The sequence below is a fragment of the Centruroides vittatus genome, unplaced genomic scaffold, assembly GCF_030686945.1.
Source record: "Centruroides vittatus isolate TY-2023 unplaced genomic scaffold, ASM3068694v2 contig_971, whole genome shotgun sequence".
Classification (NCBI taxonomy): Eukaryota; Metazoa; Arthropoda; class Arachnida; order Scorpiones; family Buthidae; genus Centruroides; species Centruroides vittatus.
In genome coordinates this window covers 1,210,491-1,238,466 of record NW_027122644.1, presented here as the reverse complement: position 1 = coordinate 1,238,466, position 27,976 = coordinate 1,210,491, and the positions used below count along the sequence as shown (strand labels likewise).

Here is a 27,976-nt window from a genome sequence, read left to right as displayed (position 1 = left end):
AACAACCCCATAATTTTTTTTAATGTCATTAAGATGTAATGAAATACTTTCGAAAAATATAAGTTAAAATGACAACCATTGGCTTAATTATTTTCTCTTAAAAGATGAGTATTAAAAATTCCTTATATTTTTACATATAAAAGACTTTATCGTCATTATTCTGTATTTTATTTTAACGTTTTATATCGGTTGTTTGTTTGTATGGAGAAAAATTTCCTGTTTTTGAAACCAACGTACACGTTTAGCCCAGATTTCCTTACGATGTGTGTGGTCTTCTGCCACGAAAGACCGTTGCCTAGCAACTAATGTTAGGTTTTTGCCTTCCCCCTGTAGCTGTTAAGAACATCTATCCAATAGGGACGTAGTACTGCCTGTCATTAATCAACATCAGGACTCGGCTTGGGAGGAGTTAAAAGTTGGAAGAGAGCCAGAGAAGCATTTTGGTCAATGCACAGGATGGTGGTGGATGATCTGTTACTCATTCGGTTGCTTACCGTATCAATTATGTGATTTAAAAAATTTTTTACTCATACTTTTATGTAATCTGCAGTGATAATTATAACTATTTTAATACAAGAAAACACACACATACACACACACAGGAAAAAAAAAAAAATGGTAGACTGGTTAAGGATTTAAAACGGGCCAGTTACCGCTGGATGTCCAAAATGGCCTCTGTGTCAAAATGATTCAAATGAAAACATTGGTACCATTACAGAAGACAACGGAATATTGCAAATCTACAATAGACAACGACCTGCTGACCAGGACCAGTTGGACAGATGCGAAAACTGCTTTGTCGCAAATCAATAAGGTGAGTACAATCACGTGTAAATTTGTCGGCACCAAAGTGAATGGGTCGTATTGATTATAGTATTGTATATAATATTTACAGACATTTTAAAATCTGCCCATCTTGCATATAACTCATAAATCATTTTTATCTGTTTTTCTCTCTCATTTTTACAGGATAAAGCATCGGGTAATAAAGCGGCATTATGGCTAAGGAGCAAAATTCAAATGCAATTGTTTCAACTGGGATGTTTCATACAAAGGAATGCCGGAAAAGTACTTTTTGTAGGAATTCTCATTCTTTCATCTTTTTGTGTCGGTTTAAAAACTGCTTCGATGGAAACCAACGTAGAAAGGTTGTGGGTAGAGGGTAAGTCTTATTTATTATATCCCATTTTATTGTTAAGCGCAAGCCGAATGTAGTAAAACGGTATTTACCTTTTATACTAGAGTTCGATACTCTCGTGGTTTTGGTCATTCTGCTCATTGCTACGGTGATTAGGCTTAAGTTGACGCCATCTTTCGAGTGTGACGCACTGGTTGACCTTGAGATGATGTTCACAACCATTCACGGGTTTGACCGCATCCCGAGAATGGGAGATAGTGACGTTAGTTATAGATTCCAAAGTATTCCCCTTCGTAACGGAAATTACTACCAAAACCTGAAGTAATCGAAATTTCATGTTTAAATGAATTATCTGTCCTATTACATTTTCTTTAAACGTACGTTTTTCTTATTGACAGCGATAATAAATGTATAAACTTTGTACTTAGGTACGGAGAAAGAAAATGAAAATAACGCGCGTAAAAATTAATTTCGCTGTGCAATTCAGGCTGAGAAATGTAAGCTAAATATTATTACAATCAGATAATATTTTAGATACTTTGTGTTTGTTTAAGAGATGTCAAACAACTATATTTACAACTTTTAAAGATGTAGATTTTAACTTTCATCAATGAAGTGCGTGACGTCATTCGGGTAGCTGACATTTTCACATCGCGCTTACCCGAAAGAAAACATTACAGCGGCTATCTGGTATTTTTAAAAGAGTCCGGATTAAGTTCAGAACGTTTCCGTCCAGATAAACAGAAGGATAAACTAAACACGAAGAGAATAATTTAAAAAATTTGGCGAATATAATTTTATAAATATATACAAGTTAGCATCGAAAAAAGATATAAACATTTTGATGGTGGGACCACCCACTTTGGTTTTTTTTCTTTCTTTCTTTGGCATTTAATCACTAGACAAGATGAAAGACCACCTGATGGATTTTTTTTTAGTTATTTTGATTCAGAGGTGGTCTCAAATATAAGTTTACGATGTTTATTGCGGATAAGAACTAAAACGTTACTCAATTTTAAAACTTTAAGATTAATTATTATGAAATTACAGAAGGTGGAAGGTTGGAGAAAGAACAGAGGTATATCCGCACTACTTTAGGAGAAGGTGCAGGTAGCACTAATCAATTACTGGTTCAAACACCGAAAATTAAAGGCGGGAATGTTTTAAATTCTGAAACATTACTACTTCATCTGGAAGCTGCTTTAGAAGCAACACGTGTTACAGTTGATCTTTTTGATTCGTAAGTCATTAATAGAATTTTTTCATGATAAGAAAAGTTTGGCATATAAAAATACATGTAAATTTATCTTACAGAACTTGGAGCTTGAAGGATCTCTGCTACTCTCCCACTATTCCAGACTTTGATACTCCTTATTTAAATTCGGTTAGTAAAATACCACATTTTTAGTATAGGTTTTATATATTATTAATCTCTGCAAGAGTTTAGCTCGTGTTTCTGGAAATGTTTGAAACAAGAAAACATGTACTGTAATGCTTTCTTCACCTAACTTTGCTAGTCAACTTAATTACTGTACGTCACTGTCAAAGACGTATCTGATAACACGTGCTAAACAGGTGTATAATGAATTAGTAAAAAAATAATCAGTTCATTTTTTTTCAAAAATTAAAATACTGTAATTAATTTTTTCATAGCTATTTGAAAAACTATTTCCTTGCGCACTTATCACACCTCTGGATTGTTTCTGGGAAGGTTCCAAGCTGCTAGGTCCCGATATACCGTTAAATATACCGTGAGTATTAATATGATTGATTTTCTAATTATTATTAGCTTCATATTATATTTAAATGATAATGTTGAATATAAATTGTGAACCTATTTGTTATTTTTTTTCCTAAAATAAATTTGTAGGAATGTGTAGGGGTCTTTTTAATGTTATCAGTTGTTTATAAACATAAAATATACTTTTGTTTGAGTATTGAATAAGCACATAACTATGATGTGACATTATATATAACTTTTTGTATATATATTTTTTTCATTCCCCAGAGGATTTGGCCAAGTTGTTCAATGGACAAGTCTCAATCCCCAGTGGCTATCACAAACTATGAAAAATTTTGGAAGTTATGTCTCCTCCTTTCCTTTTCACACTTTAGAAGATTTTATGAAGAGAGTAAGTAGTTATTTTTGGATTAAATTATGGAATAAAAACTATAATTTATCAAATAAATGATTTCAATAAAATGAAATAACTAACATTGTTGAAATAATTTATATGATTTAATGAAGAGCTTCTATTCTTTTGTGCACTGAAATGGATTATTAACCTTATTACTGTCTTATTAAAGAATGGCAGGTGTATTGGGTACATTTAGTTGATTATTTCCGAAAATTACAGGTGCTGGAAACAAAACAATGGACTTTGTTTAGTGGTTGAGAAACCACAAGTTCTGTTAATTATGATTCTTAACTTTTTTCAATACATTGTCTCCTTATTCTTTGAATATTTCTTTTCATTAAAAAATATATTTGTGTCAGGAAGTTGTTAAAATTCTAAATGAATTATTTTTATTCATCAACAGAAGTAATAAAATTTAATGAGTCAGACCAAAACTTTTGTGGTTAATTAGTGTTAAAAATTTTTTTTATTATTATTTAAGAAAAATAATAAAAACAATAAGAAAAACTTTTTATATATTAATAATTGAATAAAAATATAATTTACTATTTATATAACTCAAGAAAGGAAGTATTTATAAAATGATTTTATTAATTTTTTAAAAATTAATCTTTAATTGTAAATTAAATAAATAAATAAATAATATATATAAACACCTAAAATTTTTAAAAATGTGGTATTAAATGTAATTTTTAGGCAGGAATTACAACAGCTTATCAGGAAAAACCTTGTTTAAATCCTAATGATGTTCAATGTCCTGAAACTGCTCCGAACAAAAAATCCAAACAGGTAGATTAGTTATACGTGCAAATATCTTACAATATATCTTACATATATATATTTATAAAATAGAATATTATATAACATTTTTATATAATTTAGGCACCGAATATCGGAGCTGAGCTAACAGGTGGATGCTATGGATTTGCTACTAGATATATGCACTGGCCAGAAGATATGATTATTGGGGGAGTAATAAAGAATAAAACTGGGCATATTATAAAGTAAATATCATGCAGTGTGTATTAATATTTATTATTAGTGTTTAATTTTATAAATAGTAATTTTAAATTTCTAAATTAAAATGTTAAATTTAAATTACAGAGGAGAAGCTTTACAAACAATAATTCAGTTAATGGGTGAAAGAGAAATGTTTGAATATTGGAAAAGTACTTATAAAACTCATAACTTAGATTGGTCTTTAGAAAAAGCAAAAATGATATTAGAAAAATGGCAAAGAAAGTTTTCTGAGGTATTTAATATTTTTAAATATGATTTATATTTGATATAATATTTTTAAAAAATGCAGATATATTCAGAATTTTTATATATAGTTAATATTTAATAATAGCATTAAATCAATATTTTATTTAATTTAGTGGGACTTATCAATATTTGCTAGGTTGATTAAGAATTTAGTTTTTTATAAATTAATCATGATTTCCACATTTGGAGTGTAGTAAGAATATAATTTAATTTGCAAGTTAAAAATTCAAATATATTAAAAATTTTATCATTGTCATAAATTAACTTTCTATTACAAAGTACAACTAAATATATAATTGCATGTATTTATTTGAAATAAACTTGAAAAGAATAGAGCCAAATGTTTAAATATTTAATGTAATGTATTTTAATTAAATTTAATAATCAAATTTTTAAAATTTATATATAAATTTTGATATGTTTTTAAAGAATTTTTCTTTTTCTGTTTTTAATTCAGGAAGAATGTTAAAATTAAACCATAACATGAAATTTATCATAAAGAATTTTAAGAAATTATATAAAATTATAACAGAATTTATTTCATTAAAATAAAGATATTGTAATAGTTAAGCATTTGTTATTTACTTTTTTTCTTATATAACTTTATTTTTTATAATAAATTACATCTATAAAATCAAATTCTTTGATAATGTTTTCATAATAAAATACCTTCAGCTGGAAAGATAATTTTATTTTCCAATTTAAAACAAATCTTTTATAGTAAATAAAACATTTTCTTTTGAAATTAAAGATTGTACATAAATGTATTATTGCTAACAATACTAACATTAATTCTCTGTTCACCAGATATGGGATGAACTATGGTCTATTGCATGCCAAATTCTGTCCATATAAAATACTCTTGCATCTTCTCAGGTATTGTCTTTTAACATAATTAAAAACCTTTCCTATTATAATTATCATTAAAACTTTTTTATTTACATTTTTTGATTAGAATTTTTGTAATTTTATATCTCATTATATAAATACATCTACACAATAGTTAAAAGCTAAATTGAATATAATTTTGAAATTGAATTATAAATTTCGTTTTTTTCTTTATAAAATTATTTAACAGAATCTTAGATTTAAATTCAAGAATTTTGAATTCTGTTGAATTGAATATTTTTATTTTTAAAACTTTATAATAGATTGAAACAGCTTTAAACTAAGAACTAAATTTCTTAATGATATTAAAAAAACTATTACTATATTAACACTATGTTTTCTCAAAAGAATCATATTCAAATTTCAAAATAAGAATTTCCTATATTATTACTGAATTTTTAAGTTTTATTAAATGTTTTCATATTTAATTTTTTATTATAATGATTGATTAAATAACATTTATATTACTATTACAGACAATGGAAAAATTTAGTCAAAATCAAAATATAACCAAATCATACATCATCTGTTCATTTTCTACAGTTTCTCTTACTGATATATTAAAAGGCTTTTCTGAAATAAGTGTGACAAGAGTAGCTGTGGGATATTTATTAATGGTATAATCATATTTTTTTAAAAAAACTTTCATTTTTCATAGACGGTTATAAATTCTAATATATTTGAACTGATCTTTTTCAGTTAGTTTATGCATATCTTTCTCTACTTCACTGGTCAGAACCACTTACATCACAGAGTGGAGTTGGAATTGCAGGTGTCATTCTTATTGTTATATCTATAGCTTCTGGATTAGGATTTTGTGCCTTAATTGGAATAGTTTTTAATGCATCAACTACTCAGGTATTTAGAAGTAAATAAATAAATAAATGCATTTAAAATTATATTGAAATGCTAAATAAATCTTAAATATATTTTTACCTTTGTTATTGTGCAGATTGTTCCTTTCTTTGCTCTTGGTTTAGGAATGAATGATATGTTTCTTTTGGCTCATACTTATACAGAAAATGCTAGTTCAAATATTCCTATTGAGGTATGTAAAATTTAACTTTTAATTATAAAAAAGTAAAACTAAACAAATCTTATGTAAATGTTTTTCCCAAAATTTTCTTTAATTCAAAATATTTTATAGAGCTTGTTACTTAGTATTCTATATATTTAGATAAATAGGTTATTATGTATATATTGTATATATGTATAGTGAAATCTGCTAATATGACCAGTAAAGGGACCAGCTCAAAGTGGCCACCTTATGCAGGTGGTCACATTAGCAGGTTTCACTGTATTTATGTATAACAAATATATTTTTTTTATAATGATTACTTGTAAATATAATTAAGAGTTTTAAAATTGTCTTTTATTATATTTTCACCATAATATAAATTTGATACATTAACATTATACTGAAGAAAGGCATTTTTAATTTAGAATCAAACTGGAGAATGTCTGAAGAGAAGTGGAATTAGTGTAATGTTGACATCAATAATCAACATGTGTGCATTTTTTATTGCAGCTATAGTTCCAATACCAGCTCTCAGATCATTTGTTCTTCAAACAGCTATATTAGTTTTATTTAATTTAGCAATTATGTTAGTAGTCTTTCCAGCAATTCTTAGCTTAGATCTAAGAAGAAGGAATGCAAAAAGAGTTGATATATTATGCTGTTTTAGTGTGTATGTTAATTTTATTTATTAATATAATTAAAAATAATACTACAAAGCTTTAATAAAACTTTATTTTATAGGGAACAATTAAGTTGTTTCAGAACTAAAAATACTGTAAAAAATTTAAATAACACACCTACCTCAGTATGTAATACTGTTCCTGGTTCTCCTAAACGTCAAGCAGTTACACATGCTTTACCTCCTGATTGTAGCCATGTTGTGACTGTATTAGCTCCTCCTCATAGAACTGAGTGTTGGACAGAAAAAAATAATTCAGGTAAAATTAATATATTTGAAAATTTATTTTAATTAGTACAAAATAAATAAATAGTAATTTTTAAATTGTTATTTATTTCTTACATTGCTTTATTATTTTTTAAATATTTATTGAATTTTTCCATCTTTGAAAGATAATTTTGAAGATTTTGTTTCCAAAATCATAAGAATATCTTACATGATTTTTGAATAGAAACTTTAAAACAATGGCAAAAGCTTTATATTCCAAACAATATTTGATGTCTATCTTTCTCTCACTGATTTAAACACTGATTTAAAGGAATGAATAAAATTTCATTTATGATTATTAGTAATGTTATCACAGAGAAACATAATGCATAATTTAGTATTTTTGTTTTTTAAAATTTATAATGTTAAATGTAAACATACAGCCAGCCAAATAACTAATACATAAACTTTAAAGCAACAACATTTGAAGTGTCCTTAAACCAATTCTGTAATTTCAATTATAACATAGATCTTACTATAAAACAGTATTTTTTAGAAGCAATGCTGTACAATAAAGAACTTTTCTACATGATATAATTCAATCACATAAGCTGATTTTGAATTTAATCTGTACACTTGTGATTTCTTATAGACAATTCAGATTAGGCTTCATTTTCTATTCTTCATCTTGAGCTTGATTACACTTCTGATTATCTCCATATAATGGGTAAAAATTAAGATTAGGCATTTAATCCAATTTGCAAATCTAAAGGAATCCAGAGCTTAATTTAAATCAATAGTTTAGCCCTCACAATAGGTTAAACACATACAATAGAATTCTGACTCTGAGTAACTGAGGTTTTACATTATCCAAGGCAAATCTGTAAGTGAATACACTACTTTTGTTATTCAGTAATTCATTGACAAAAGTTTAAAACAATAACATGTATTACAAAATGAATTGTTTCTGCTTACCTTTATCATTTAACTTCAATGTGCAATGTAAGATAAACAAATTTATACTCAAATATAACTACAATAATACATATTTTTACTGTGTATTCTGAAACCATGTCTTCTTTTATCTGTTTTTATTGTCATGACTAAGTGCACAGATAGACACTCAACATTTCTGACATCATCTTTATTGTGTAGCCGACAGAAGAGGGCTTATGCCCGAAATGCATCTCAGCCAATAGAATATTCCGAATAAAGATGATGTCAGAAATGCCCAGTGTCTATCTATGCACCTAGTCGTGACAATAAAAACACATTTTTACTCTTAAAACTATTATATGTATTACCTATAACATGTAAAGATGTAAAAATTGTTGTTCATATGTATGATTAAATTCATCAATGTATAAAATGAAACTTGAAAGTGCTATTTAAATCTTTTATACTTATATTTTTTAATCCAAAATGGCCATGGCTAGGGGCAGATTTAAGGAGGTGCACAGGATGCAACTGCACCCTCTTTTGAGGTTTATCTCAAGTAAAGTCATGTGCTGTACAGTACATTAGGTAGTAAAACAGTTTGTGAGGCATACTGCTTCCTTTCTGTACCCCCTCTAAAGATTTCTGAATCCATTATTGGCCATGGCTGTCTGTTTTATTTGAGTGTCTTGATTATCTAATGTAGCATTGGTCCATATATATATTATCTCAGATAATCAGGGTTCTACTGTAGTTTTAAAAATTGTAAATATAATTACAGTATTAAATTATTAATTATATTTTATCATTAATATATACAGTATAACTTTATACCCCAGTATAAACATTTTTTTTAAATGAAATTTTAATAATTAGTTTTAGAAAAAAGATTTAATTTTAAATTATTGATTTATGCACGTATAAATTTTAACATATAATAAATATTCTAAAAAATTGTTTAATAATATAATATATTTTAAATAGCTCCATCTGTAGAAAATTTATCTACTACAAATTCTATTTCAACAAAAGAACTCATAAAAACAATTAAACCAACAGTTTATCAAAGACTTTCTAAGATTTGGTTCAAAGTGCAGAAAGATTGTTGCAGATGGTCATTAACGTGGCTAGCTGTGTTTTATTACATTCCAATTTTACAAAAAGCTTCTTTCAAAGTGAGTCATCTTTTATAATTTAAAAAAGTTGTACAAAAGTTTTTTCTATTGTTGAATATATATGTCTATATAATATGTACTTTGTATTTCATTTATATTAATTTATATATTTAATTTTTTTAATATAGGTTCAATCTGTGATAATCTTTCTAGTTTTTATGGCATTTAGTATATGGGGTGTGGTACAAATTGATGATGGCTTGGATCTAACAGATATTGTACCATTTCATACAAATGAATATCAGTTTTTAAGTATACAAAAGAAATATTTTGGATTTTTTAATATGTTTGCTGTCACTCAAGGAAATTTTGAATATCCAACAAACCAAAAATTACTATATGAATATCATGAAACATTTACAAGAATTGACAACATCATTAAAAATGATGATGGTGGTTTACCAGAATTTTGGTTAATATACTTCAGAGACTGGTTAAAATGTAAGTGTTAGTTTTCAAATATATTGACAAATAAAAACATATTTTATAAATAATAAATTTTATTTATAGCCTTACAAACAGCATTTGATCAAGATTGGAAGAATGGATGTATAACTCAAGAAAGGTGGTATAAAAATGCATCAGATGAAGGAATTTTAGCATATAAATTATTAGTACAAACTGGTCGAGTTGATAACCCAATTGACAAATCATTGGTAAGTTTTATTGTAATATTTTTCAAAAATATTTTTATTTTATTTTTTTAAAATACATTTTTATTATTCAGGTGATGACAGTGAAATTAGTCGACGAAAATGGAATCATAAATCCAAAAGCTTTTTACAACTATCTCACTGCTTGGGTTTCAAATGATGCCTTAGCATATTCTGCTTCTCAAGCAAATCTTAGACCAGAACCAAGACAATGGATACATGACAGACAGGATGTTGAATTAAAAATTCCTAAATCACAACCATTGATTTATATTCAAATGCCTTTTTATTTGAATAAGATGGCATCTACTCATGATATCACTACAACTATAGAAGAAATAAGAAAGATATGTCATAAATTTCAGGAAAAAGGCCTTCCTAATTTTCCTACTGGTATTCCATTTATTTATTGGGAACAGTATATTGGACTGCGTTTCTATTTACTGTTAGCTTTGCTCTGTGTATTAATGACAGTATTTCTAGTGCTCTCTATCATCCTTTTTAACCCTTGGGCAGCTAGCATTGTTGTAAGTTTACAGCTCATTGTATACTATAAAATTAAAAACTAAAAATTAATTATCTAAAATATGATCTACTTACTGTATCTAAAATGATATTTCTTTATTAAAATGGTTGTCTGTTTAGTTTAAATTATTATTATTATTATTTGGTAGCATCTGTTAATTTTTTCTTAATCTATTGTTTATTGAAATCTACATGATTAATAACAAATCATGAATAAGAAGCAATTTCTAATGATACATGTCAGAAGGAATTGTAATCATAAATTCAGTAGATCATATATTAGATTTGACAGAATATTAGCGAGGTTGTGGCCAAAGTTTTTCTCTCTAAAATGTGAACGTGAAACGTCTCGTGTTGCTATCTTGTAAGTGGCACATTTTAGAGATGTAAACTTCGGCCTCAACCTTACTATTATTATAGTCGAAACAAATTTTTATATTATAATTGTTATTTTTATTTTTAAAATATACCTTACTTCAAATATGAACATCTTTTTGATATTTAATTAAATTATGAATCTATTGATATAAAATTAATTTAAAGATTTGATTTTAAATTTTTTGATATAAAGTATAATTGAAGATAAAATTAAAATTTCTTTGAAGACATTAAACATTTCATTACAATTTCTATATAATCTAAAAAGTAATGCTTGATATAGTTAATAAAAAACTGAGGAAAACATTCAGCTATAATTTAATTATATTTAATTTGTTCTAGTGCAAAGCTGTGATAGATTCTAGATATTTTATACTTTTAATAACATTTTATAAAAATAGGCTCAAAATTGAATTTATTTGCATTACAAAATAATTTGTAATTAGAGTTATATAACATATTGTAGCAAAAATAATATGTAATGGTAATGCTATTATAATTGGCGGAAGGAATAAACAAAAATGGTGCACATTAATGTATCAAAAATTTAAATTATTATAAATATATGAATAAATGTAAAGAAATGTATAAACATGTGCATGTATATATTTTTCACTCTTTCTTCCTTACCCATTGTGAGCTTGGCTGAACCCACAGTGGGGATGACTGAATGGTGATGGATGAGGTCTGATGCATCTGGGATAGATCACCCATGAAAAATTCCTGAGATATTTTAATTTCAGGTCTCTGAGAACATACCTTCACTGTCTTGGCTGTTGAGCTATCTGAAAGAAATGCATTATAAATAATAGACTTTATTAAATAATTTACTTATAAAATGCATTAGAAATGATTTTACATAATATTTTTCTCTATTTTATTTATTTATTTAAGAACTTGAGAAATACAATTGATCATATAAATGAAACAATTATTGGCAATATTGATGATTCATTTGTACAGTACATTACTTGTATTTTAGTATAATGGCAATGCTAAACAAAATTAAATACCTTCTATAACCGATAACCGGCGTGAAATATTTTCAAAATGGCGAACATTTTCGCTGCCCCTCCTGGGCTCTTCCTCAGGCCAATTTTTTTGCTGGAACCGGATTCGATAATCAAATAGTTTAAATAAATGGAACGTCTTCCTCTTCTAAAAGTCCGAGTACGTGCGGCAACCGCATAATCGAGATAACCGGATAATCGAATAATCGGATAATAACTGATAATCGAATAGTTTAAATAAATGGAACACGTTCCATTTATTTAAACTATTCAATTATCGAATCCAGTTCCAGCAAAAAAAATTGGCCTGAGGAAGAGCCCAGGAGGGGCAGCGAAAATGTTCGCCATTTTGAAAATATTTCACGCCGGTTATCGGTTATAGAAGGTATTTAATTTTGTTTATACAACCTGGTGTGGGAGAAGCATTAGTTATGGCAATGCTAATTATGAGTTTATGAACTATAGGAAAATATCTTAGCCCAAAAAGTTACATAGATCCTTATCATATAAGTGACTTTATATCATGGATATTATACTTGACATCTATTAATAATATTTTGATATTTCTAATTAGCATGATACATTTTCTGTAGGATTGACACCAATTTTTAAAAAGTTTAATGTTAATTGCATCATCCTATAAAAAATTGCATTTTAAACATTATTATTATTATTATTATTGTATTATAAAAAGACTATGTAATTTATAATTTAATTGATTAATTAAATTTTTACAGGTATTTGTAATATCTGTGATGGATATAGAACTATTTGGTCTTATGGGAATCTTAGGAATTAAATTCAGTGCGGTACCTGCTGTTATTCTTGTAGTTGCAATAGGAATTGGAGTAGAATTTACAGTACACATACTCATTGTATGTATATATTAATTTTTTAATTTTTTTTTATCTCTAACATATTGAAAATATATATTATGATTTTAATTTTAATTCAGGGTTTTTTAACAAGTATTGGAGATAGAAATCAAAGAATAGGAAAATCATTAGAATATATGTTCTGTCCGGTAGTTCATGGCACGTTGTCTTCAGTTTTGGGTGTGATGATGCTAGCATTTTCAGAATTTGATTTTATTGTCAGGTTTGTATATTTTACATTAAAATTTTGATATTAAGTTACAGTATAATATTTTAAAATGATAACACTTTTAGAATTTATCTTAGTTGATTTTGATATATTTTTAACTTTTATTTTTAATAAAATTATCACTATATTGACTTATATTACTATTTATCATTATGTTAAATTTAATGATAATTGTGAGAAATATTGATTTATGACATAAGCACATAGTTTCAAATTTTAAAATATGATATATTTTAAAGAACATTTATTCAATTAATAATTAACATCATTAATTAAATAAATGTATTTTAATAATTTCAAAAATTCTGGAAAAAAAATTTATCAGTGATTCAAATCTATATCTCTTACACACTAGGAATATAGGTGAATATGATGTCATGATGTCACCAATTTTAAGTCCTTTTTGATTATCTACCCCTCCTTGTTACATTTTGTCACCAATTTTTAAACCTCCATGCTGATGTCATAATCGATCTGTCATTCCAAATATTAAGAATTTTTGTAAAAAAGATCTACAGTACATTAATTAATTTATTCATATTTTCTGCCATTGTAAGGCTAATTTTAAAACTTTATTTTATTTTTTTATTGTTTTAGTAATAATAAGTAATAAGAAAGTGAAATAAACAACTTATTTCCAAGACTGCTATCTCTGTGATATACTGACTTGCAAACAGTGTTACCAGCTTACATGTAGCTTTCCTGTAGTATTGTCTAGCTGCTAGACCAAATATTGCTCCCAAAAATTTCAGTTATCATATGAGAAAATTTTGCATCTTGGATTTGATGATTTTGGCATGCACACTTAAAAAGATTGCTCCTCTGTGCTAAAGTTAATGTGTTATATTCTGGTATATCTTTCGGTGATATCTTTATCTGTATCTATAAAGGTTAAATTGTTGCCATTATCTTGTCATAAAAATTCTACTAGAGCATTTCCAACAAAGCATATTTTGTACATTGCTTCAACAACTATTTAAATAAGCAAAATTTGCCGCGTGATCATTGATATTTTTGCATAATGATTTTGGTAAAAAATTATTTCAAATATGAAAATTTTTGAGAATGTTTAGGACTTCAAGATTACACTAATATCTCCCACCCCATCTTAAAATTTTTACTTATTTCCCTCCTTAGTGCAGAAGTTATATTTGAATGACCTTCTAGGTAGTATTTTGCCATTTATGACATTTAAATATTCTGATAGAAAATCTTTTCCAGAGTATATGAATTCCAGTTCTAATTATAATTATTAAGTTATTTATCATTTTGTCTATTATTTTACTTAAATGTACATAATTTTCCTTTCTTTCTTGTCAGTTTTTTTTTATCAATTACTACTTGTAGAATTATATACTAAATTTTCATTTTTCACTTTCTTAATTACATTTTGAACTAGTCCAAAACTTCTATTAAATTTTTTTCTTTCAATTTTTCTCTAAGATTTTTTATCTTTATGCAATTGAATGATGATTTCTTTCTGCTAGTTATTTTGTTTTTTGTTTTTTGTTTTTGACCCATTCTAATCCCTAATTATTATATGTTTATTTTAGTTTGGATATGCATATTCATATTTTGTAAACTTTAAATCAAAACATGATGTAACCTTTTCATATTCAAAAGAAATTTGATCTTACATGAAAAGATTTGATATAAGAATACTTTTGATTGAAATTTTTTATCATTTGAATTTTTTATGTTAATGTAAAAAGATTAATTATTTGTATTTGTAATCAGTCTTCATAGCTTTTTTTATTAGAAATATAATTATAGAATTTCAATGATGCTACAATACTATTTATAAACATAGCTTTGTTATTATTTAAAAAATTTTTAAAAAATTTCTTAAAATATCTTTTGGTAAAAATTTAATGAAATAAAATTATTTATAGGTATTTTTTCTATGTACTGCTTGCACTTATGATTCTTGGTGCACTGAATGGCTTATTATTTTTTCCAATTCTACTTTCAATTCTGGGGCCTCCTGGTGAGGTAAGCAATGTATATAGCATAATATAAAAATTTATTAATAACAATAAAATTTTTTATTTAACACCAGAATATTTGCAATATATACTATACCATTTTAATTATCAAGAACACTATATATAATAAAAAATTTTTCAGATTATACCTCATGATGATCCAAATCGTATCTCAACACCAACTCCTGAACCCTCACCACTTTGTGAACGTATTCAGAGAAGTCGGCCATTTAGAAGACGAATTTATCCTCGCATTAATTCTGAAATTTCTTTATCGACAATTTCGGAAGAGCAAGGTTCATGCCATTCCTCCCATGAAATCATTGTCGAACCAGAAGTAGTAGTTGAAACAACAACTGTAACTAATACACAGGGTACTGTTTGTAGTACAACTTCATCTAAGGTAAAATTCTAGAAATTGCTTAATCTGTTATCATCAATTTACTTTAAAATAATAATTGTAACTTAATGAAAGAAAATTTTGTGTAGTCTTAATAATAGTAGTAATAATGATGGGGGGGGCATTTCTGATGGTTGTCAGTGTTGGTGAAAATCTAAGTGTACTTTTTTGGTTTGATTTGAATGAAGATTTTAAGATGGTCTGGTGGCATATACAGGTATTTATAATGATAATACTTGGGATTTTACTGATAATAGTGGGTGTAGAACAAAACTCTCCCATTCTGTGTTGAAAAGAGTATGGCCACCTCTAACAAGAAGTAGTAATGCAGTTAAAGTGACTCAGTCGGCTAATATAGAAACAATGTTTCGTAAGCCATATGGAACATCCTCTGTTATGGAAAAAAGGGAGAGAGTTCATGAGGTAGAGGAGGTTAATTTTTGAAGCTATATTAGAAGCATGCATTGTACTAATGGAGAATAAAAAATCCTCAACTGAAGTTACTTTGCATTACATGACTAAGTTAATACCAAGTTAAATAAATTTATACCTTTCACGGGTCCAGCAGATTTTTTAATTCTATAATAAAAACGTTTTCAATCCCTTTGAGAGATACCTTAAATACACAGTTAATAAAAACATTGATAGTACAATCCTAGCTGCATTCGCCAAGGAGCAGGAGGTCACGGTTCATTGGGATAAGGCAGCGATTATTAAACCTACGAGATCGGCACAAGCAGTGAGATACCTAGAAAAAATGGAAATACACAAGGCGCAGCTCACCACACAATGCATTAATCATAGAGATGCCGACAGTTTATCCAAGGCCTAGAAATCCTTTTATGAAAAGGATTTGATGTAGTTTCCACGGCACCGCAGTGCCACTTTGATTTATTTCCGTTTTAATTTTATTTTTATTTTTGGGTGTTTTTGTACACGCTTGCTATTGTTATTATTATTGATTGTTATTTGCATTTTGTTATAACCTTATTAAGAACGGATTTACATTTTTGTTACCGTTGGATGTATAACTGTCTTTTTTTGAAATTTTTGTTCTTTTTAAATTCAAATTTTTTCATTCGTTTATTTGTAAAGAATAACTGAAGACGATCTCTCAAAGGGATCGAAAGCATTTTTATTATAGAATTAAATGATCTGCTGGACCCGTGAAAGGTGTACATTTATTTAACTTGTTATTATACAGTTCCAGTAAGCATTTCTTTATAAGTTAATGCATATATCTCACTGTAAGATTATGGAATAACTATCAGAAGTAAAATCAGAGGTTAGTTTAATTCATCGAGATATCAAAGAATTTAAAACTAAAGTCAAAATTATAGAACAGAAAGTTAATAAATTAGAATCATCTTTACCAGATATTGACAGGCATTTGGAAATACAACAGTACAGTGCAAATAATTTATTAAATTTATCTAACCAACATAATTTGATAATATTTTGTTATCCATTGTCAGATAATGTGAACATTAAGGAATGTCTCTTAAATATGTTGAGGGATTCTTTGAAACTTGATGAAATAAAAGATGAAGAAATAATTGGATTTTATTTTATAAGAAAGGCAGACCCTTCTATTGTTAAAATAGAGTTAAGTTACATACCGAGAAAAAATTAAATATTATCAGCTTTTTATAGTCATAAAAAAGGGTCTCGTGATCAGCTTCTCAATAATTTACTAATGAGTTCTGATTTAACTCAAGAAACAAGAGAATGAAGGAGAAAAATATTACCATTATATATAGAAGCAAAAAAAAAAGGATTAAATGTGATGTTAAGAAATGATTGTATAATTTATAAAAATAAGAAATTTACATACAGTTTCACTAACGATTATTTGGTTGATGCTAAGTCTTTTTTAGATGTAGAAATCACCTGAATAACTTATTTCATATGGTGAAAGCTATCATTAATCAGAGTAGAATAGATGACTTGGATAGTTTGAACTTATTATCAAATAATAAAATTAAAGTTAGTTGTTGGAACATGCAGGGTACAAGAAATAAGATTTTTTTAAACTTATTTTAAGAAAAATTAACAGAATATGATATACTTGGTTTAGAAGAAACTTAGATAACAAAATTATTTGAAACAGAAATTGCACTCCTGCAAAGTTCACATAATTTTATCTTGATCCAAGCAATTAAAAAACCTGATGTGGGTAGACCACGGGGTGGTACATATAGAAAAAACATATAGATATATATTTTTTATATTGAAGGATCCTCAAATGTAAAATTAAATATTTTCAAAATGTTTTAACAGTATTATTTGAATAATTAATCATATTTTTGACTATATTTTATTACTGAATATGTTATGTTATATTTAATATGATATTCTTAATTGATATTAATAAAAAAAAATGAGTTGGAAGTATTTTAACTTTCAAATTTTTTCCATCTTATAATCTAATATAAAATAACTTGATGACAAAACTTCAGAGAAATTTTATCATTTTTCTGATTTTGTTACTATTCAAATTATACTGTATTTAATAATATCAAGGTTGTTGAAAGGAGGTCTGGGGGTAAAGTTGTAAGAAATGAAATATGTAGAATGTTTCTTTATTAATAGATAGCAAGCAGACTTGAAGATTTTGTTTTTTATTAGTAAAAATAACATGAATTTATATGGGTAGCAACCATTACAGGCATCTAAATTTTCTAAAAAATCCCCAGCTTCTTCCTATTTCCTATTCCGATAGCCCTGAATAATATATATCTACTTTTTGAATAATTTATAAAACTTTACATATATGCTTTATTATGTATCAACTTATTTCATTAATTGTTTTTGTTATAGTATACTTCAAATCAAGAGAGATCACAATCACAGAGTTCATCCTCAGACTTTGAAAGCAGCTCATGTTCATCACCATCATCAACTATATCTGATTGTCCTTCAGTAAAAACTCAAACATCAATTACAACACGAGTAAAAGCTACAGCCAAAGTCAAAGTAGAAGTTCATACACCACTTCCAGGTATTTATCTACATCTATTTTATCAAAGTTTTTAATCTCAAGAATCTAAATTTTAAATATATTTTCCAGGTTCAGCTGAGAGAGAAGGTAGTTTCAGACACAAGAGGCATAGGAGAAGTAGTTATTCTGAGTGACCAAATTAAAACTGTCTACAAGTCATGAACTTTTTTAAGTCATAAATAGAAATTATATATCTCAGATTCACACAATAATATCAATTACATTATTCCTTATGAAATATTTGAGACTTGCTCAAGCAATAACTTCAAGCATGTTACAAAATATTATTTTGATAGATAATTATTATTTTTATTTATTTGTGTAAGAGTGAGTGAAAATATGTGTGAATGATGTGAAAACAGACTTGAAAACAGTAATTATTATCATATTTTTCTGAAATCTGTAAGAAATTATTCATTCAGGGATACATTGAAATTCACATCAATGCTTCATGTGATCCAGTACAAAGTTCATCCATAAGTTTATGATTTTAAATACGTGTCAAATGTTTTAAGCTCATAAAGTGCAAATTTTAATATGTGAATAACTTTATTTATTTTTTTGTAAAATATTGTAATTGTTGTATTCTTTCATTAATACTTATAATAATAATAATATTAATATTAATAAAAGATAATAATCTGACATAACATGAGAAATTATTGCAGTGTTTATTTAATAATAAAAATATTTTAAAATAATAGTTTAATATATTTTTAAAAAGTCTTTATTAAGTCAAGTATGCCAATTTATTTTGTACAAAACACTTAGACTGTTCAATTTTGTTCTCATTCTGAAGGTAAACAGTGTGTTCAATCACCCACTCAATTCGATGCTTCAACATTTCAATTTGATAAATTCACATCATATTCCATAAACTAGTTTTTAAGTGTTCCCACAATCAAATTTAATATGAATTAAAGACTCGGATGGCCAGGCTGTGCTAAAAGCTCTATTACACCTATATTTGCATTTGGACTGTTAAATATCTCTAAACAATATTCTTGAATAGGTATACTTTATTTACAAGCATCTCCTACTTTAAAAAAATAACCTTAGTCAAACTTGCCATACTAAAATTATTGAACTATGAAATAATAATTGTTATTTCATTTAATTATAAGTAATAACCATAGTAAAACAATGATGAAGCATTGTATAATGCATTATCTAAATTTATCTTTAAAACAATTTTGTAAAGATTATAATATAGATAATAGCTAAGTGGAAATAAAGGAAAATAAATAATTAGTAACAAAAAAAATTGCAAATACTGCAATTTTTTTGTTACTAATTATTACTAAGCTCTGAAAACACATTAGAGAAGGAAAATTAAATGTGTAAGAAATACTTAATATTAAGGAAAAATTTTATAAAATATATACCAGTAATTGAAATTTTTATATATAATTTACTATTAAATATATAAAAAAATGAATATGGATAATAAATTTGCTCAATATATTAAGTATTTTTATAGAATAACAACGATATAAAATCTTAAATTTTAAAATGCGCAGGTAAAAAAATAAATTATTGTTGAAATAATGCTATAATTTAGTTTTCTGGTGATTAATGTATGTGTCTAAAATATACAAGTACATTTTTTTTTTCTATTGATTTTATTGGAATTCCCAACTGGTTTCTAAAGGTTTCATTTAGAAAATACTGATCAATTTTCCGGTACTAACTTTAATGACACAATGCGTTTGCTTCCATTGTTAATTCATCTCACATATCAGGTTTTTCGGATGACTTAGATTTTGCTTCCTAACTTTATCAATGTTTCGAAATGATTACTTTTACAGCTAGATAAAAAAAAAAAAGTTTTTGCAACTTGCTAAATCAAAATATAAAAATGTCTTGTGTTATGAGGAAAATGTGAAGAAATAGTTTTTCAAATTTATTCTTAATTTCATAATAAAATAAGCAAGTTGACAAATTAAGAATGAAGTAGTAGCTTCAAGGCTAATTATAATATTTCATTATTGATAGAGATTGAATCGTTAGGGAAATTTTTCTCTTAGATAAAAATTAACGATTTAATTATAGAAAAAAAAATCCCTACTAAATATTAATTATCTTACTTATAAATACATATACTGTATTGTTAATCCTTCTAGAAACAATTGGAAATAATTTTTTTCCAGTCATTTATGAAATAGTAACATTTAAGGAAAGTTGTCATATAAAATAACAGAAATAATTCAGATGATCAGAATTATGGCAATAATAATAATAATTTAACGGGGGAATCAACAATTCACAAGTCTGGATTAGATCCAATAGGAATAACAATTCATTATGCGAAAATAAGTATATAAGAGGTGGAAGATAACATAAATAATTATTGCGTAATTTACCATATTGAATTCCACTGTAGGGTGGATCGTGAAGTTGAAGTTTTTCAAGAATCGGTCACACTATATGACTATATAGATAGTTTATTATTGTTATGCTTAAGGAAACAGTCTATTAATGAAGGAAACACTAATATGTCGCCACCCATTTTACTATAAGAAAAATGAACAATTGTCAGATTATGAATAAAACTATTTCTTAGAAAAATAAATCTTAAAAGCATTGTTTTCATACATGCTTTAAAATTGTCATTAATTTATTTTATTTTTTTTTAAAGTATACAAGAAGATATATATGGAGAGACTTATGCATTCGTCTTTCCTTTTTGTGCCATGCTATCATTTTATATAATAATATATTGTATATATATATTCTTTACAAAATTGTCTTTAACTATATATGTTTTTTTCTTTTTAGTTTATATTTATATCTGTAAATAGATTAAGCGAGTAATGGTAAGATAAAATTAATAGTCACTCTCGTTACGGAATAAACAGTAGGAAGAAATTAAACGATCGTAATGAAAGTAACATTACAAGGACAATGTTGTGTTATGTATTCTGGTCACGAATTGGTTTTCGATAGTGAAATCAAATCGTGAAATCCTGTATTGGGATTCGTGGAAAATGCGGTTATTCAAGGACGAAATCGAAAGTTACTCGCATAGTAAATCAACAGATTATCTGTGACCTATTGAATGAAAATTAATGATGCCGCAACAATAGATTTTTGCTCCTAATAATAATAATTATTATTCGATAAAAGGAAAACATTGTAAAATATGTTTCCCGAATTATATTTATCGATTAATAATTTTTTCTATTCAACTATTTATCTATTTACTTTAGGCCAAACTGTAATGACAAGTAAATGATTAGTAGGCGTGAAAATATGATTAATTGAAAATCACTTAACAACTTTTTTTTTAAATCGATTAAATGACCTCAGAAATGTCTTAAAATCGATTTTTGTATCTATTTATGCAAATAAGTTAAGAATGTTTTATTGTATACATAATGCAAAATTCTGAAATGAACAAATATAAATAATTAAAAGATATAAATTTTAATATAGAACACAAGAAGCAACTTTCCTTAAATAAATTTCGAAAGTCCTATTTAACTAATAACTTTTAAAAACAGACCTTGAAGCATGCATAACTTGTGTAAGCAGAATATGTAATAAAAATATACCATTTCTCCTAACCTTGAAATGTGTCCTTCGTTATATATACTCACCTTTCACAAAAATTTTTATTCAAATAAATTTTCCCTGTCCTTTGAAAGAAATACTACTCGTAGAACTTATTAAAACATATTACTAGTCTCGTTTTTTCATTAATATTAGCGATGAAATAAGCGTTTTTAACATTTCTTACATTAAAAAAAGTAGCGTAAAAATAAAAACTAATTTATTATTTGCAGAGAAGATTAGATTCGATTTAAAAAACTACTGTTCTCTGTTACTCAATAATTTCATTTGTAAGTTGTGTCGAAACAAAAGAATCGAATTTAGTACAAGTATTAGATTTAGGAATCCCCAAGTAATCAATAAACAATAGTATTTATTATGCATTAAAAAAAATTATGAGTATTTTTACATGGCTTTACTTTTAAAGATTATTTTAAAGATATTTGGAACGAGTTATTCCAAAAATTAGAATAATAAATAACGCACCAACCTTCCTTCACCTAATTAAAAAAATAGAGAAAGTAATTCTATTATTTTCTTGTCCTCTTTACACTTGTCTAAATTATCTCTTTCTTCATTAGTATGTATGTATTTATATAGTTACAAATTGTTATTACACAAATGTCTTTGTTTTTATTTATATATCGGAAGAACAAAGGTAAAATGTACAACAAGAAAATAATATTATTCGAATTTCTTACTAATAACTGTAAGTTATATCTATCAAGTTGAGGAATGCTAAAAATGTATCAAGTTATACTGAAAAATGTTATGTAAAAAAGCCACAAGAGTGATAATATCCTACTGTGTATGCACTTCATATAGTGAATGGAGCAATTGTGCATCTTATATAATTTAAATATAAGTGCATAGAATAAAAAGTAAAATTGAGAAATACGAAATTTTGTAACATTTATTAAAACAAAGATTCGTCGATAATTTAGAAAGGCCCTCGAGGTACGTTACATCGTGTCATAAAGCAAGTTGACCTTCTTGAGTTTTCCACTTTCCCTTTCGTACATGCGCAATATATAGCTTATGAAAAGTTAACGTTTCGTTTAAGACACATTTCTATTGTTTTGATATTCGACTGGTTATCTAGACGTTACGGCAGTAACATGTTAAGGTATCTGTTGTGCTTTCTTATTGTTAAAAATGTGGCTTATGCCGTTGAAAGAGAACGAAATTATCATCTGACAGATGGAAGGAGTCCCACCGAAGATGGTATTTTTATTAATTATAAATTAAAAGTATATGATTACCCGTATTTTATTTTATTTTATTTTTCTTTACAGAAAAGGATAGTCTTCTGACGAGATGCTACGATAAGTGGGGATGCTTTACTATAGGAGAACCGTTTTTTAATCTTCGCCGTCCCATCAGTTTATTTCCTCTTCATCCCGATGTATTAGATGTACAATTCTTATTAATGACTAGAAAAAATCCAGATATATATCAAAAATTAAGAGCTGGAAATAATAACAGTTTTGTTATATCTAATTTTGAAGAAGGAAAACCTGTAAAGATGATCGTACACGGTTATTCGGAAGATGGATTTCAAATATGGATAAAGGTAGAAGAATCATTATTATTAATTTTTTTGAATGGTCTCTGTGAAAATTCTTTATGGAAATTCTGTATAGTAAGATTGAAAACAAATTGATAAAATTAAATTTAGGATTTAATTCGAGAATTGTTAACTGCCGAAGATAGCAATATTATATCTGTGGATTGGAGAGTTGGAGCTGGTCCTCCGTATACTCAAGCAACTGCAAATGCCAGAGCAGTGGGGGTAGTCATTTCCGATTTTATAGATTACATACAGGTAAATAGTTTGTATTATTTTAAAAATTCTTAAATATATTATACTTTTTTTTGTTTCGTTCAAATATGAATTGCCATCCTTTGATGTATTTCTAGAGAAGATATAGAGTTTCTCCTTCTGATATTCATATAATAGGGCATGAATTGGGTGCTCATGTAGCGGGTTATGTTGGTGAACAATTGCCCCGTTTGGGAAGAATTACAGGTAAATTTCTATTTTAAAAATATATATATATACTGTATATATATATGTATAGATTTTTCTTATTATTTTTATTTTAAAACACAATATGATATTTTTAAATATTTTAAATTAAATTCAACCTTGAGGATTTTTATAATTGAGCAATAACATTTCCTCTGAAAATGAAAATTTCTAAGCTATAATTATAATATGCGTCATATTTCCGTCTATTCTATTTAAAATTCGAAGGAAATCAATTTTTTAAATCAAATTTCGTGTAAAAATGTTAGTCAAAAGATGGCGCCACACGTAAATAATCTTTTAAATTTAAAATTTATAAGTTTATAAAATAAATAAAATTAAAATTTATATATTTTAGGACTCGATCCCGCAGGACCTTATTTCGAAGATACAGATTATAGAGTTAGACTCGATCCAACTGACGCTCAATTTGTAGACGTAATACACACCGCTGGTAGTTCTACTACTACAGGTATTTTATATTTTTTAAAATTATTTTAATAATTTAAAATATATTATTTGCAAAAAATATATATATATATAAAATTTTTTTTAAAGTGCCTGTTATACAAGAACCAGTCGGACACATCGATTTTTATCCAACTACTGGATGGAGAAATCCTGGATGTACTCTATCCCCCAATGGTTATGTTAGTAAGTATATTTATTTATATACAACTTTTAATTGTAGTGATTCAAAAACAATTTATATGCTTTTAAAAAGCACGAAGGTGTCCTCCCATGTGGTCTAGTGGTTAGGATATCTGGCTTTCACCCAGAAGGCCCGGGTTCGATTCCCGGCATGGGAACACTTTTTACTTTTTTTTATGCTTAAATTTGTTTTATTTTAATTGCTAAAATACTTATTTTATTACTTTTAAACGCAGTAGTGTCTTTTTCTTACTATATTAATGATTTTACATACAATTATAAGTTAAATAAAAAGAGTAACTAAAAAAAACTTCCCATGCCGGGAATCGAACCCGGGCCTTCTGGGTGAAAGCCAGATATCCTAACCACTAGACCACATGGGAATCTACCATATAACGATTAAAACACTCTTATATTTATGGAAATATTCCTCATTAGTTGAATATGCATAGTGTTTAATTATACGAAATTCTCTATTTAATGCCTATTTTTCGGTCGTAATAGAAATATACGTATTGTACGGACAGGAAGGATATTGCGTATTTGTTATATTCTTTATTGAGTATGCAAGACAGGAAACAATACTTTCAAGTCCTCTATAACAATCAACTTTCATTAATGATTGTATAATTGCATAATGTTTACTTGTATATTCATATAAATACATAAATGTTATATGGACTTAATTGTTTACATTATAAATTATTTTCTTCCGCAGACGTTAATATGTACGGAAAATGCAATTACGCAAGATCTATAGAACTCTTCAGTGAATCTATTAATTCCGATTGTCCTTTCAATGGATTTGCTTGCGATAGTTATTTAAATTTCACATCTGGGCGTTGCTCGGAGGGATGTGGTACAGATATGTCTCAATGTGCATCTCTGGGGTATAGAGCTGACGATTGGAGAAGATATGCGAGAACGGATCCAGTAAAAATGTTCTTAGAAACTGGAATTGCTGAGCCATATTGTCGTAAGTATTGTGTAAGAAGATGCTTTGATTATTGTCAAAAATTCAAAATTGAATGTTTGTAGCCTTCACTTGACCCGTTCCACATTTACATATTTCCTTCTTATCAGGTTATCATTATCACGTCAGTGTCCTGTTATCTGGTACGGACGATGCTGTGAGGCAAGGCAACGAAACCGGAAGTTTATTCGTCCGAATATCCGGCACTAAAGGACGAACTGCATTGTTACAAGCTACTCAAGAGTAAGAAATATACTCCTTAATTTAGAAAAAAAAAAAAAAAAATTAAATACTTTGTATCCAATGATTGTTTATTTCTGGAAATTGTAGAGTTATACTCTTTGGACCGGGAAGGACAGTCGAATTCGTTATCGGTTCTCCAAATTTAGGTAGAATGTTACGTGTCGACGTATTGTGGCATCCGTTAGCAACTCATAGACAGAAATATTCGGATGTTTACAAACCCGAATATCCTCAGATTTACATACACAGTTTCAGAATTACCAATTTAGAAACCAGTTACAGGTAAAAAAAAAATTTATGACGCTCAAATTTTAATTATCATATTTAAATAAATTGTATTAAATATATAATTTTTATAACAGAGAAGTCTTCTGTGCAAAAGACGAACCTTTAGATCCCGAAAACATCAGAACAGTGTTCAGTGGTGGACTTTGTTAAGCAGTTTTTTTTTCGTATATAATAAGCAACAACGTGTCATATAACGTTTACGAGTACAGATTAAAAATTGTAAATAATGTATTTAATATACATATTTTATAAAGATTATTGGGTTTCAGAAAGTAATTTGTTAGATTAGATATATCTAACAAGGCTCCGTAATTTGTTATACCTTGTTAGATAAATATCGCAGTTTGTAATGCGTGTAACATATATTATTTTTCTAGTAATTGAAGTACATTTCAAAAATTTGATATGAAATTTAGAATAGAACGAAATAAAAAATCTCATTGAAAGAAAGGAAAAGTATATACAATTTAATTTTATTTTTTCTTTCTTGGTATTTATTCTTGTATTCATTCAATTTAACGGAACTAAAGACTTTAACAAAAGCTTATGCATGGAAGAAAAAGCTTTTTATTCGAATTCTCTTCAAGGATGTTCGACCATTAACCTTAGTAATTTTATAATCGAATTAATAGATTTAGGAAATACTTTTAAAATACAAGCGAGTCCTCATTTAACGTCGTTTCGGCAAAAAAAAAAAAAAAAAAAAAAAAAAAAAAAAAAAAAAAATGCAGGTACATTTGTATTCATTTACAATTATCGTTGTTAAATTTGCTTTACAAAACAGTAGAATTGATTCTGTGAGTTGAAAATAAATGCAGGAGTTTTCAAACAATGTAATTAGAATAATATTAGCCGAATTATATCAATTAGCATGTGGTAAAATTGGTTTCGTTATACCTCGTTTCAGTTAAAGTCGCTGTTTCCGAGAACCTACGTTAAGTGAAGAATTGCTGTATTTTTATATAAACAATTTGATGTATACATAAATTAAATACAGTATATATAAATATTTTTTATGTCTAGATGTCAAAGATGCATTATTAATTTTACACAAGATAATTTTATTATTTTCTTAATCTCTGTTAAAAATGAAAGATTTTGTAAATTTTGTTAAAGTTTAATAAAGTTTTTCTAAGTTTTTAATTTGTTTTTCAAGTGTTAATAAATAAGCATAAATAGTTTCAGGTGTTCCTGTAACAGAAATTTAATACGAAAATTTGTCGTTTATCTATACTAGATGGCGCCATAAATTTTTTTTGGTCACTAAAATTGACTAAAAATATAATAATTTTGTTTAAAAATATTTTACAATACAAATAAATTTTAACGAATTAAATAAATTACGATATATGATTAATTTAAAAGTTATGTTTAAAATATTGATTTTAGTACTACTTTTATTTTACAGATGGCAGCACGATTAAAATGTAAAAATGTTTCTGAGAGGACGCATATATAAAAATTAATTTTTACTTGATAAGCTTTCATAAGTTAAATTTAATCATATTAATAATGTTAACGGTAAAATACGACAATAGAAAGAACACGATCTAGTTTTCATATAAAATTTTCTAATTTCATTTTCGGATAACAGATGGCAGTAATTATCATTATAAGTACAATCACAATGACACAGAATCGTCGATACCACAAAAGAAACACTTTCCTTTTAAAAAAGAATTGCAGTCTCTGCGAGCGTATCCAAAATTATTATAATTATATTATTAAACTATAAAAAA

At 26.8% G+C, this 27,976-nt stretch overlaps 4 protein-coding genes and 2 non-coding genes across 8 annotated transcripts in view; 3 read left to right on the top strand and 3 right to left on the bottom strand.

The window, feature by feature from the left end:
• LOC136985522 (leucyl-cystinyl aminopeptidase-like) overlaps positions 1-1,458 on the bottom strand; it is a 35,372-nt gene extending 33,914 nt beyond the window's left edge. For all 3 annotated transcript variants that reach the window (XM_067282813.1, XM_067282815.1, XM_067282816.1), the window contains exon 1: positions 1,231-1,458. The gene's annotated coding sequence lies outside the window, so the exon portion shown is untranslated. The remainder of the gene's footprint in view (positions 1-1,230) is intronic.
• LOC136985528 (leptin receptor overlapping transcript-like 1) overlaps positions 1-27,976 on the bottom strand; it is a 324,027-nt gene that overhangs the window by 65,603 nt on the left and 230,448 nt on the right. The gene's annotated exons all lie outside the window — the stretch shown is intronic.
• Positions 185-19,212, top strand: LOC136985521 (protein patched homolog 1-like). Its single transcript, XM_067282812.1, has 24 exons — positions 185-814; positions 970-1,162; positions 2,189-2,378; positions 2,453-2,522; positions 2,792-2,889; positions 3,147-3,270; positions 3,973-4,065; positions 4,159-4,280; positions 4,381-4,528; positions 5,907-6,047; positions 6,130-6,288; positions 6,383-6,478; positions 6,874-7,118; positions 7,190-7,386; positions 9,255-9,445; positions 9,574-9,886; positions 9,956-10,101; positions 10,173-10,625; positions 12,749-12,886; positions 12,967-13,109; positions 15,008-15,107; positions 15,243-15,503; positions 18,321-18,501; positions 18,571-19,212. Exons 1-24 carry the CDS (start codon positions 686-688, stop codon positions 18,633-18,635), a joined length of 3,996 nt encoding a protein of 1,331 aa, XP_067138913.1. The 5' UTR covers positions 185-685; the 3' UTR covers positions 18,636-19,212.
• Positions 23,055-27,380, top strand: LOC136985524 (inactive pancreatic lipase-related protein 1-like). Its single transcript, XM_067282817.1, has 10 exons — positions 23,055-23,277; positions 23,349-23,626; positions 23,732-23,878; positions 23,974-24,082; positions 24,441-24,554; positions 24,641-24,736; positions 25,452-25,709; positions 25,817-25,949; positions 26,037-26,231; positions 26,312-27,380. The coding sequence occupies exons 1-10, from the start codon at positions 23,172-23,174 to the stop codon at positions 26,385-26,387; spliced, it is 1,512 nt and encodes a 503-aa protein (XP_067138918.1). The 5' UTR covers positions 23,055-23,171; the 3' UTR covers positions 26,388-27,380.
• Positions 24,820-24,891, top strand: TRNAE-UUC (transfer RNA glutamic acid (anticodon UUC)). The gene has a single exon. It is a non-coding gene; the product is annotated as a tRNA-Glu (tRNA).
• On the bottom strand, positions 25,045-25,116 carry TRNAE-UUC (transfer RNA glutamic acid (anticodon UUC)). The gene has a single exon. It is a non-coding gene; the product is annotated as a tRNA-Glu (tRNA).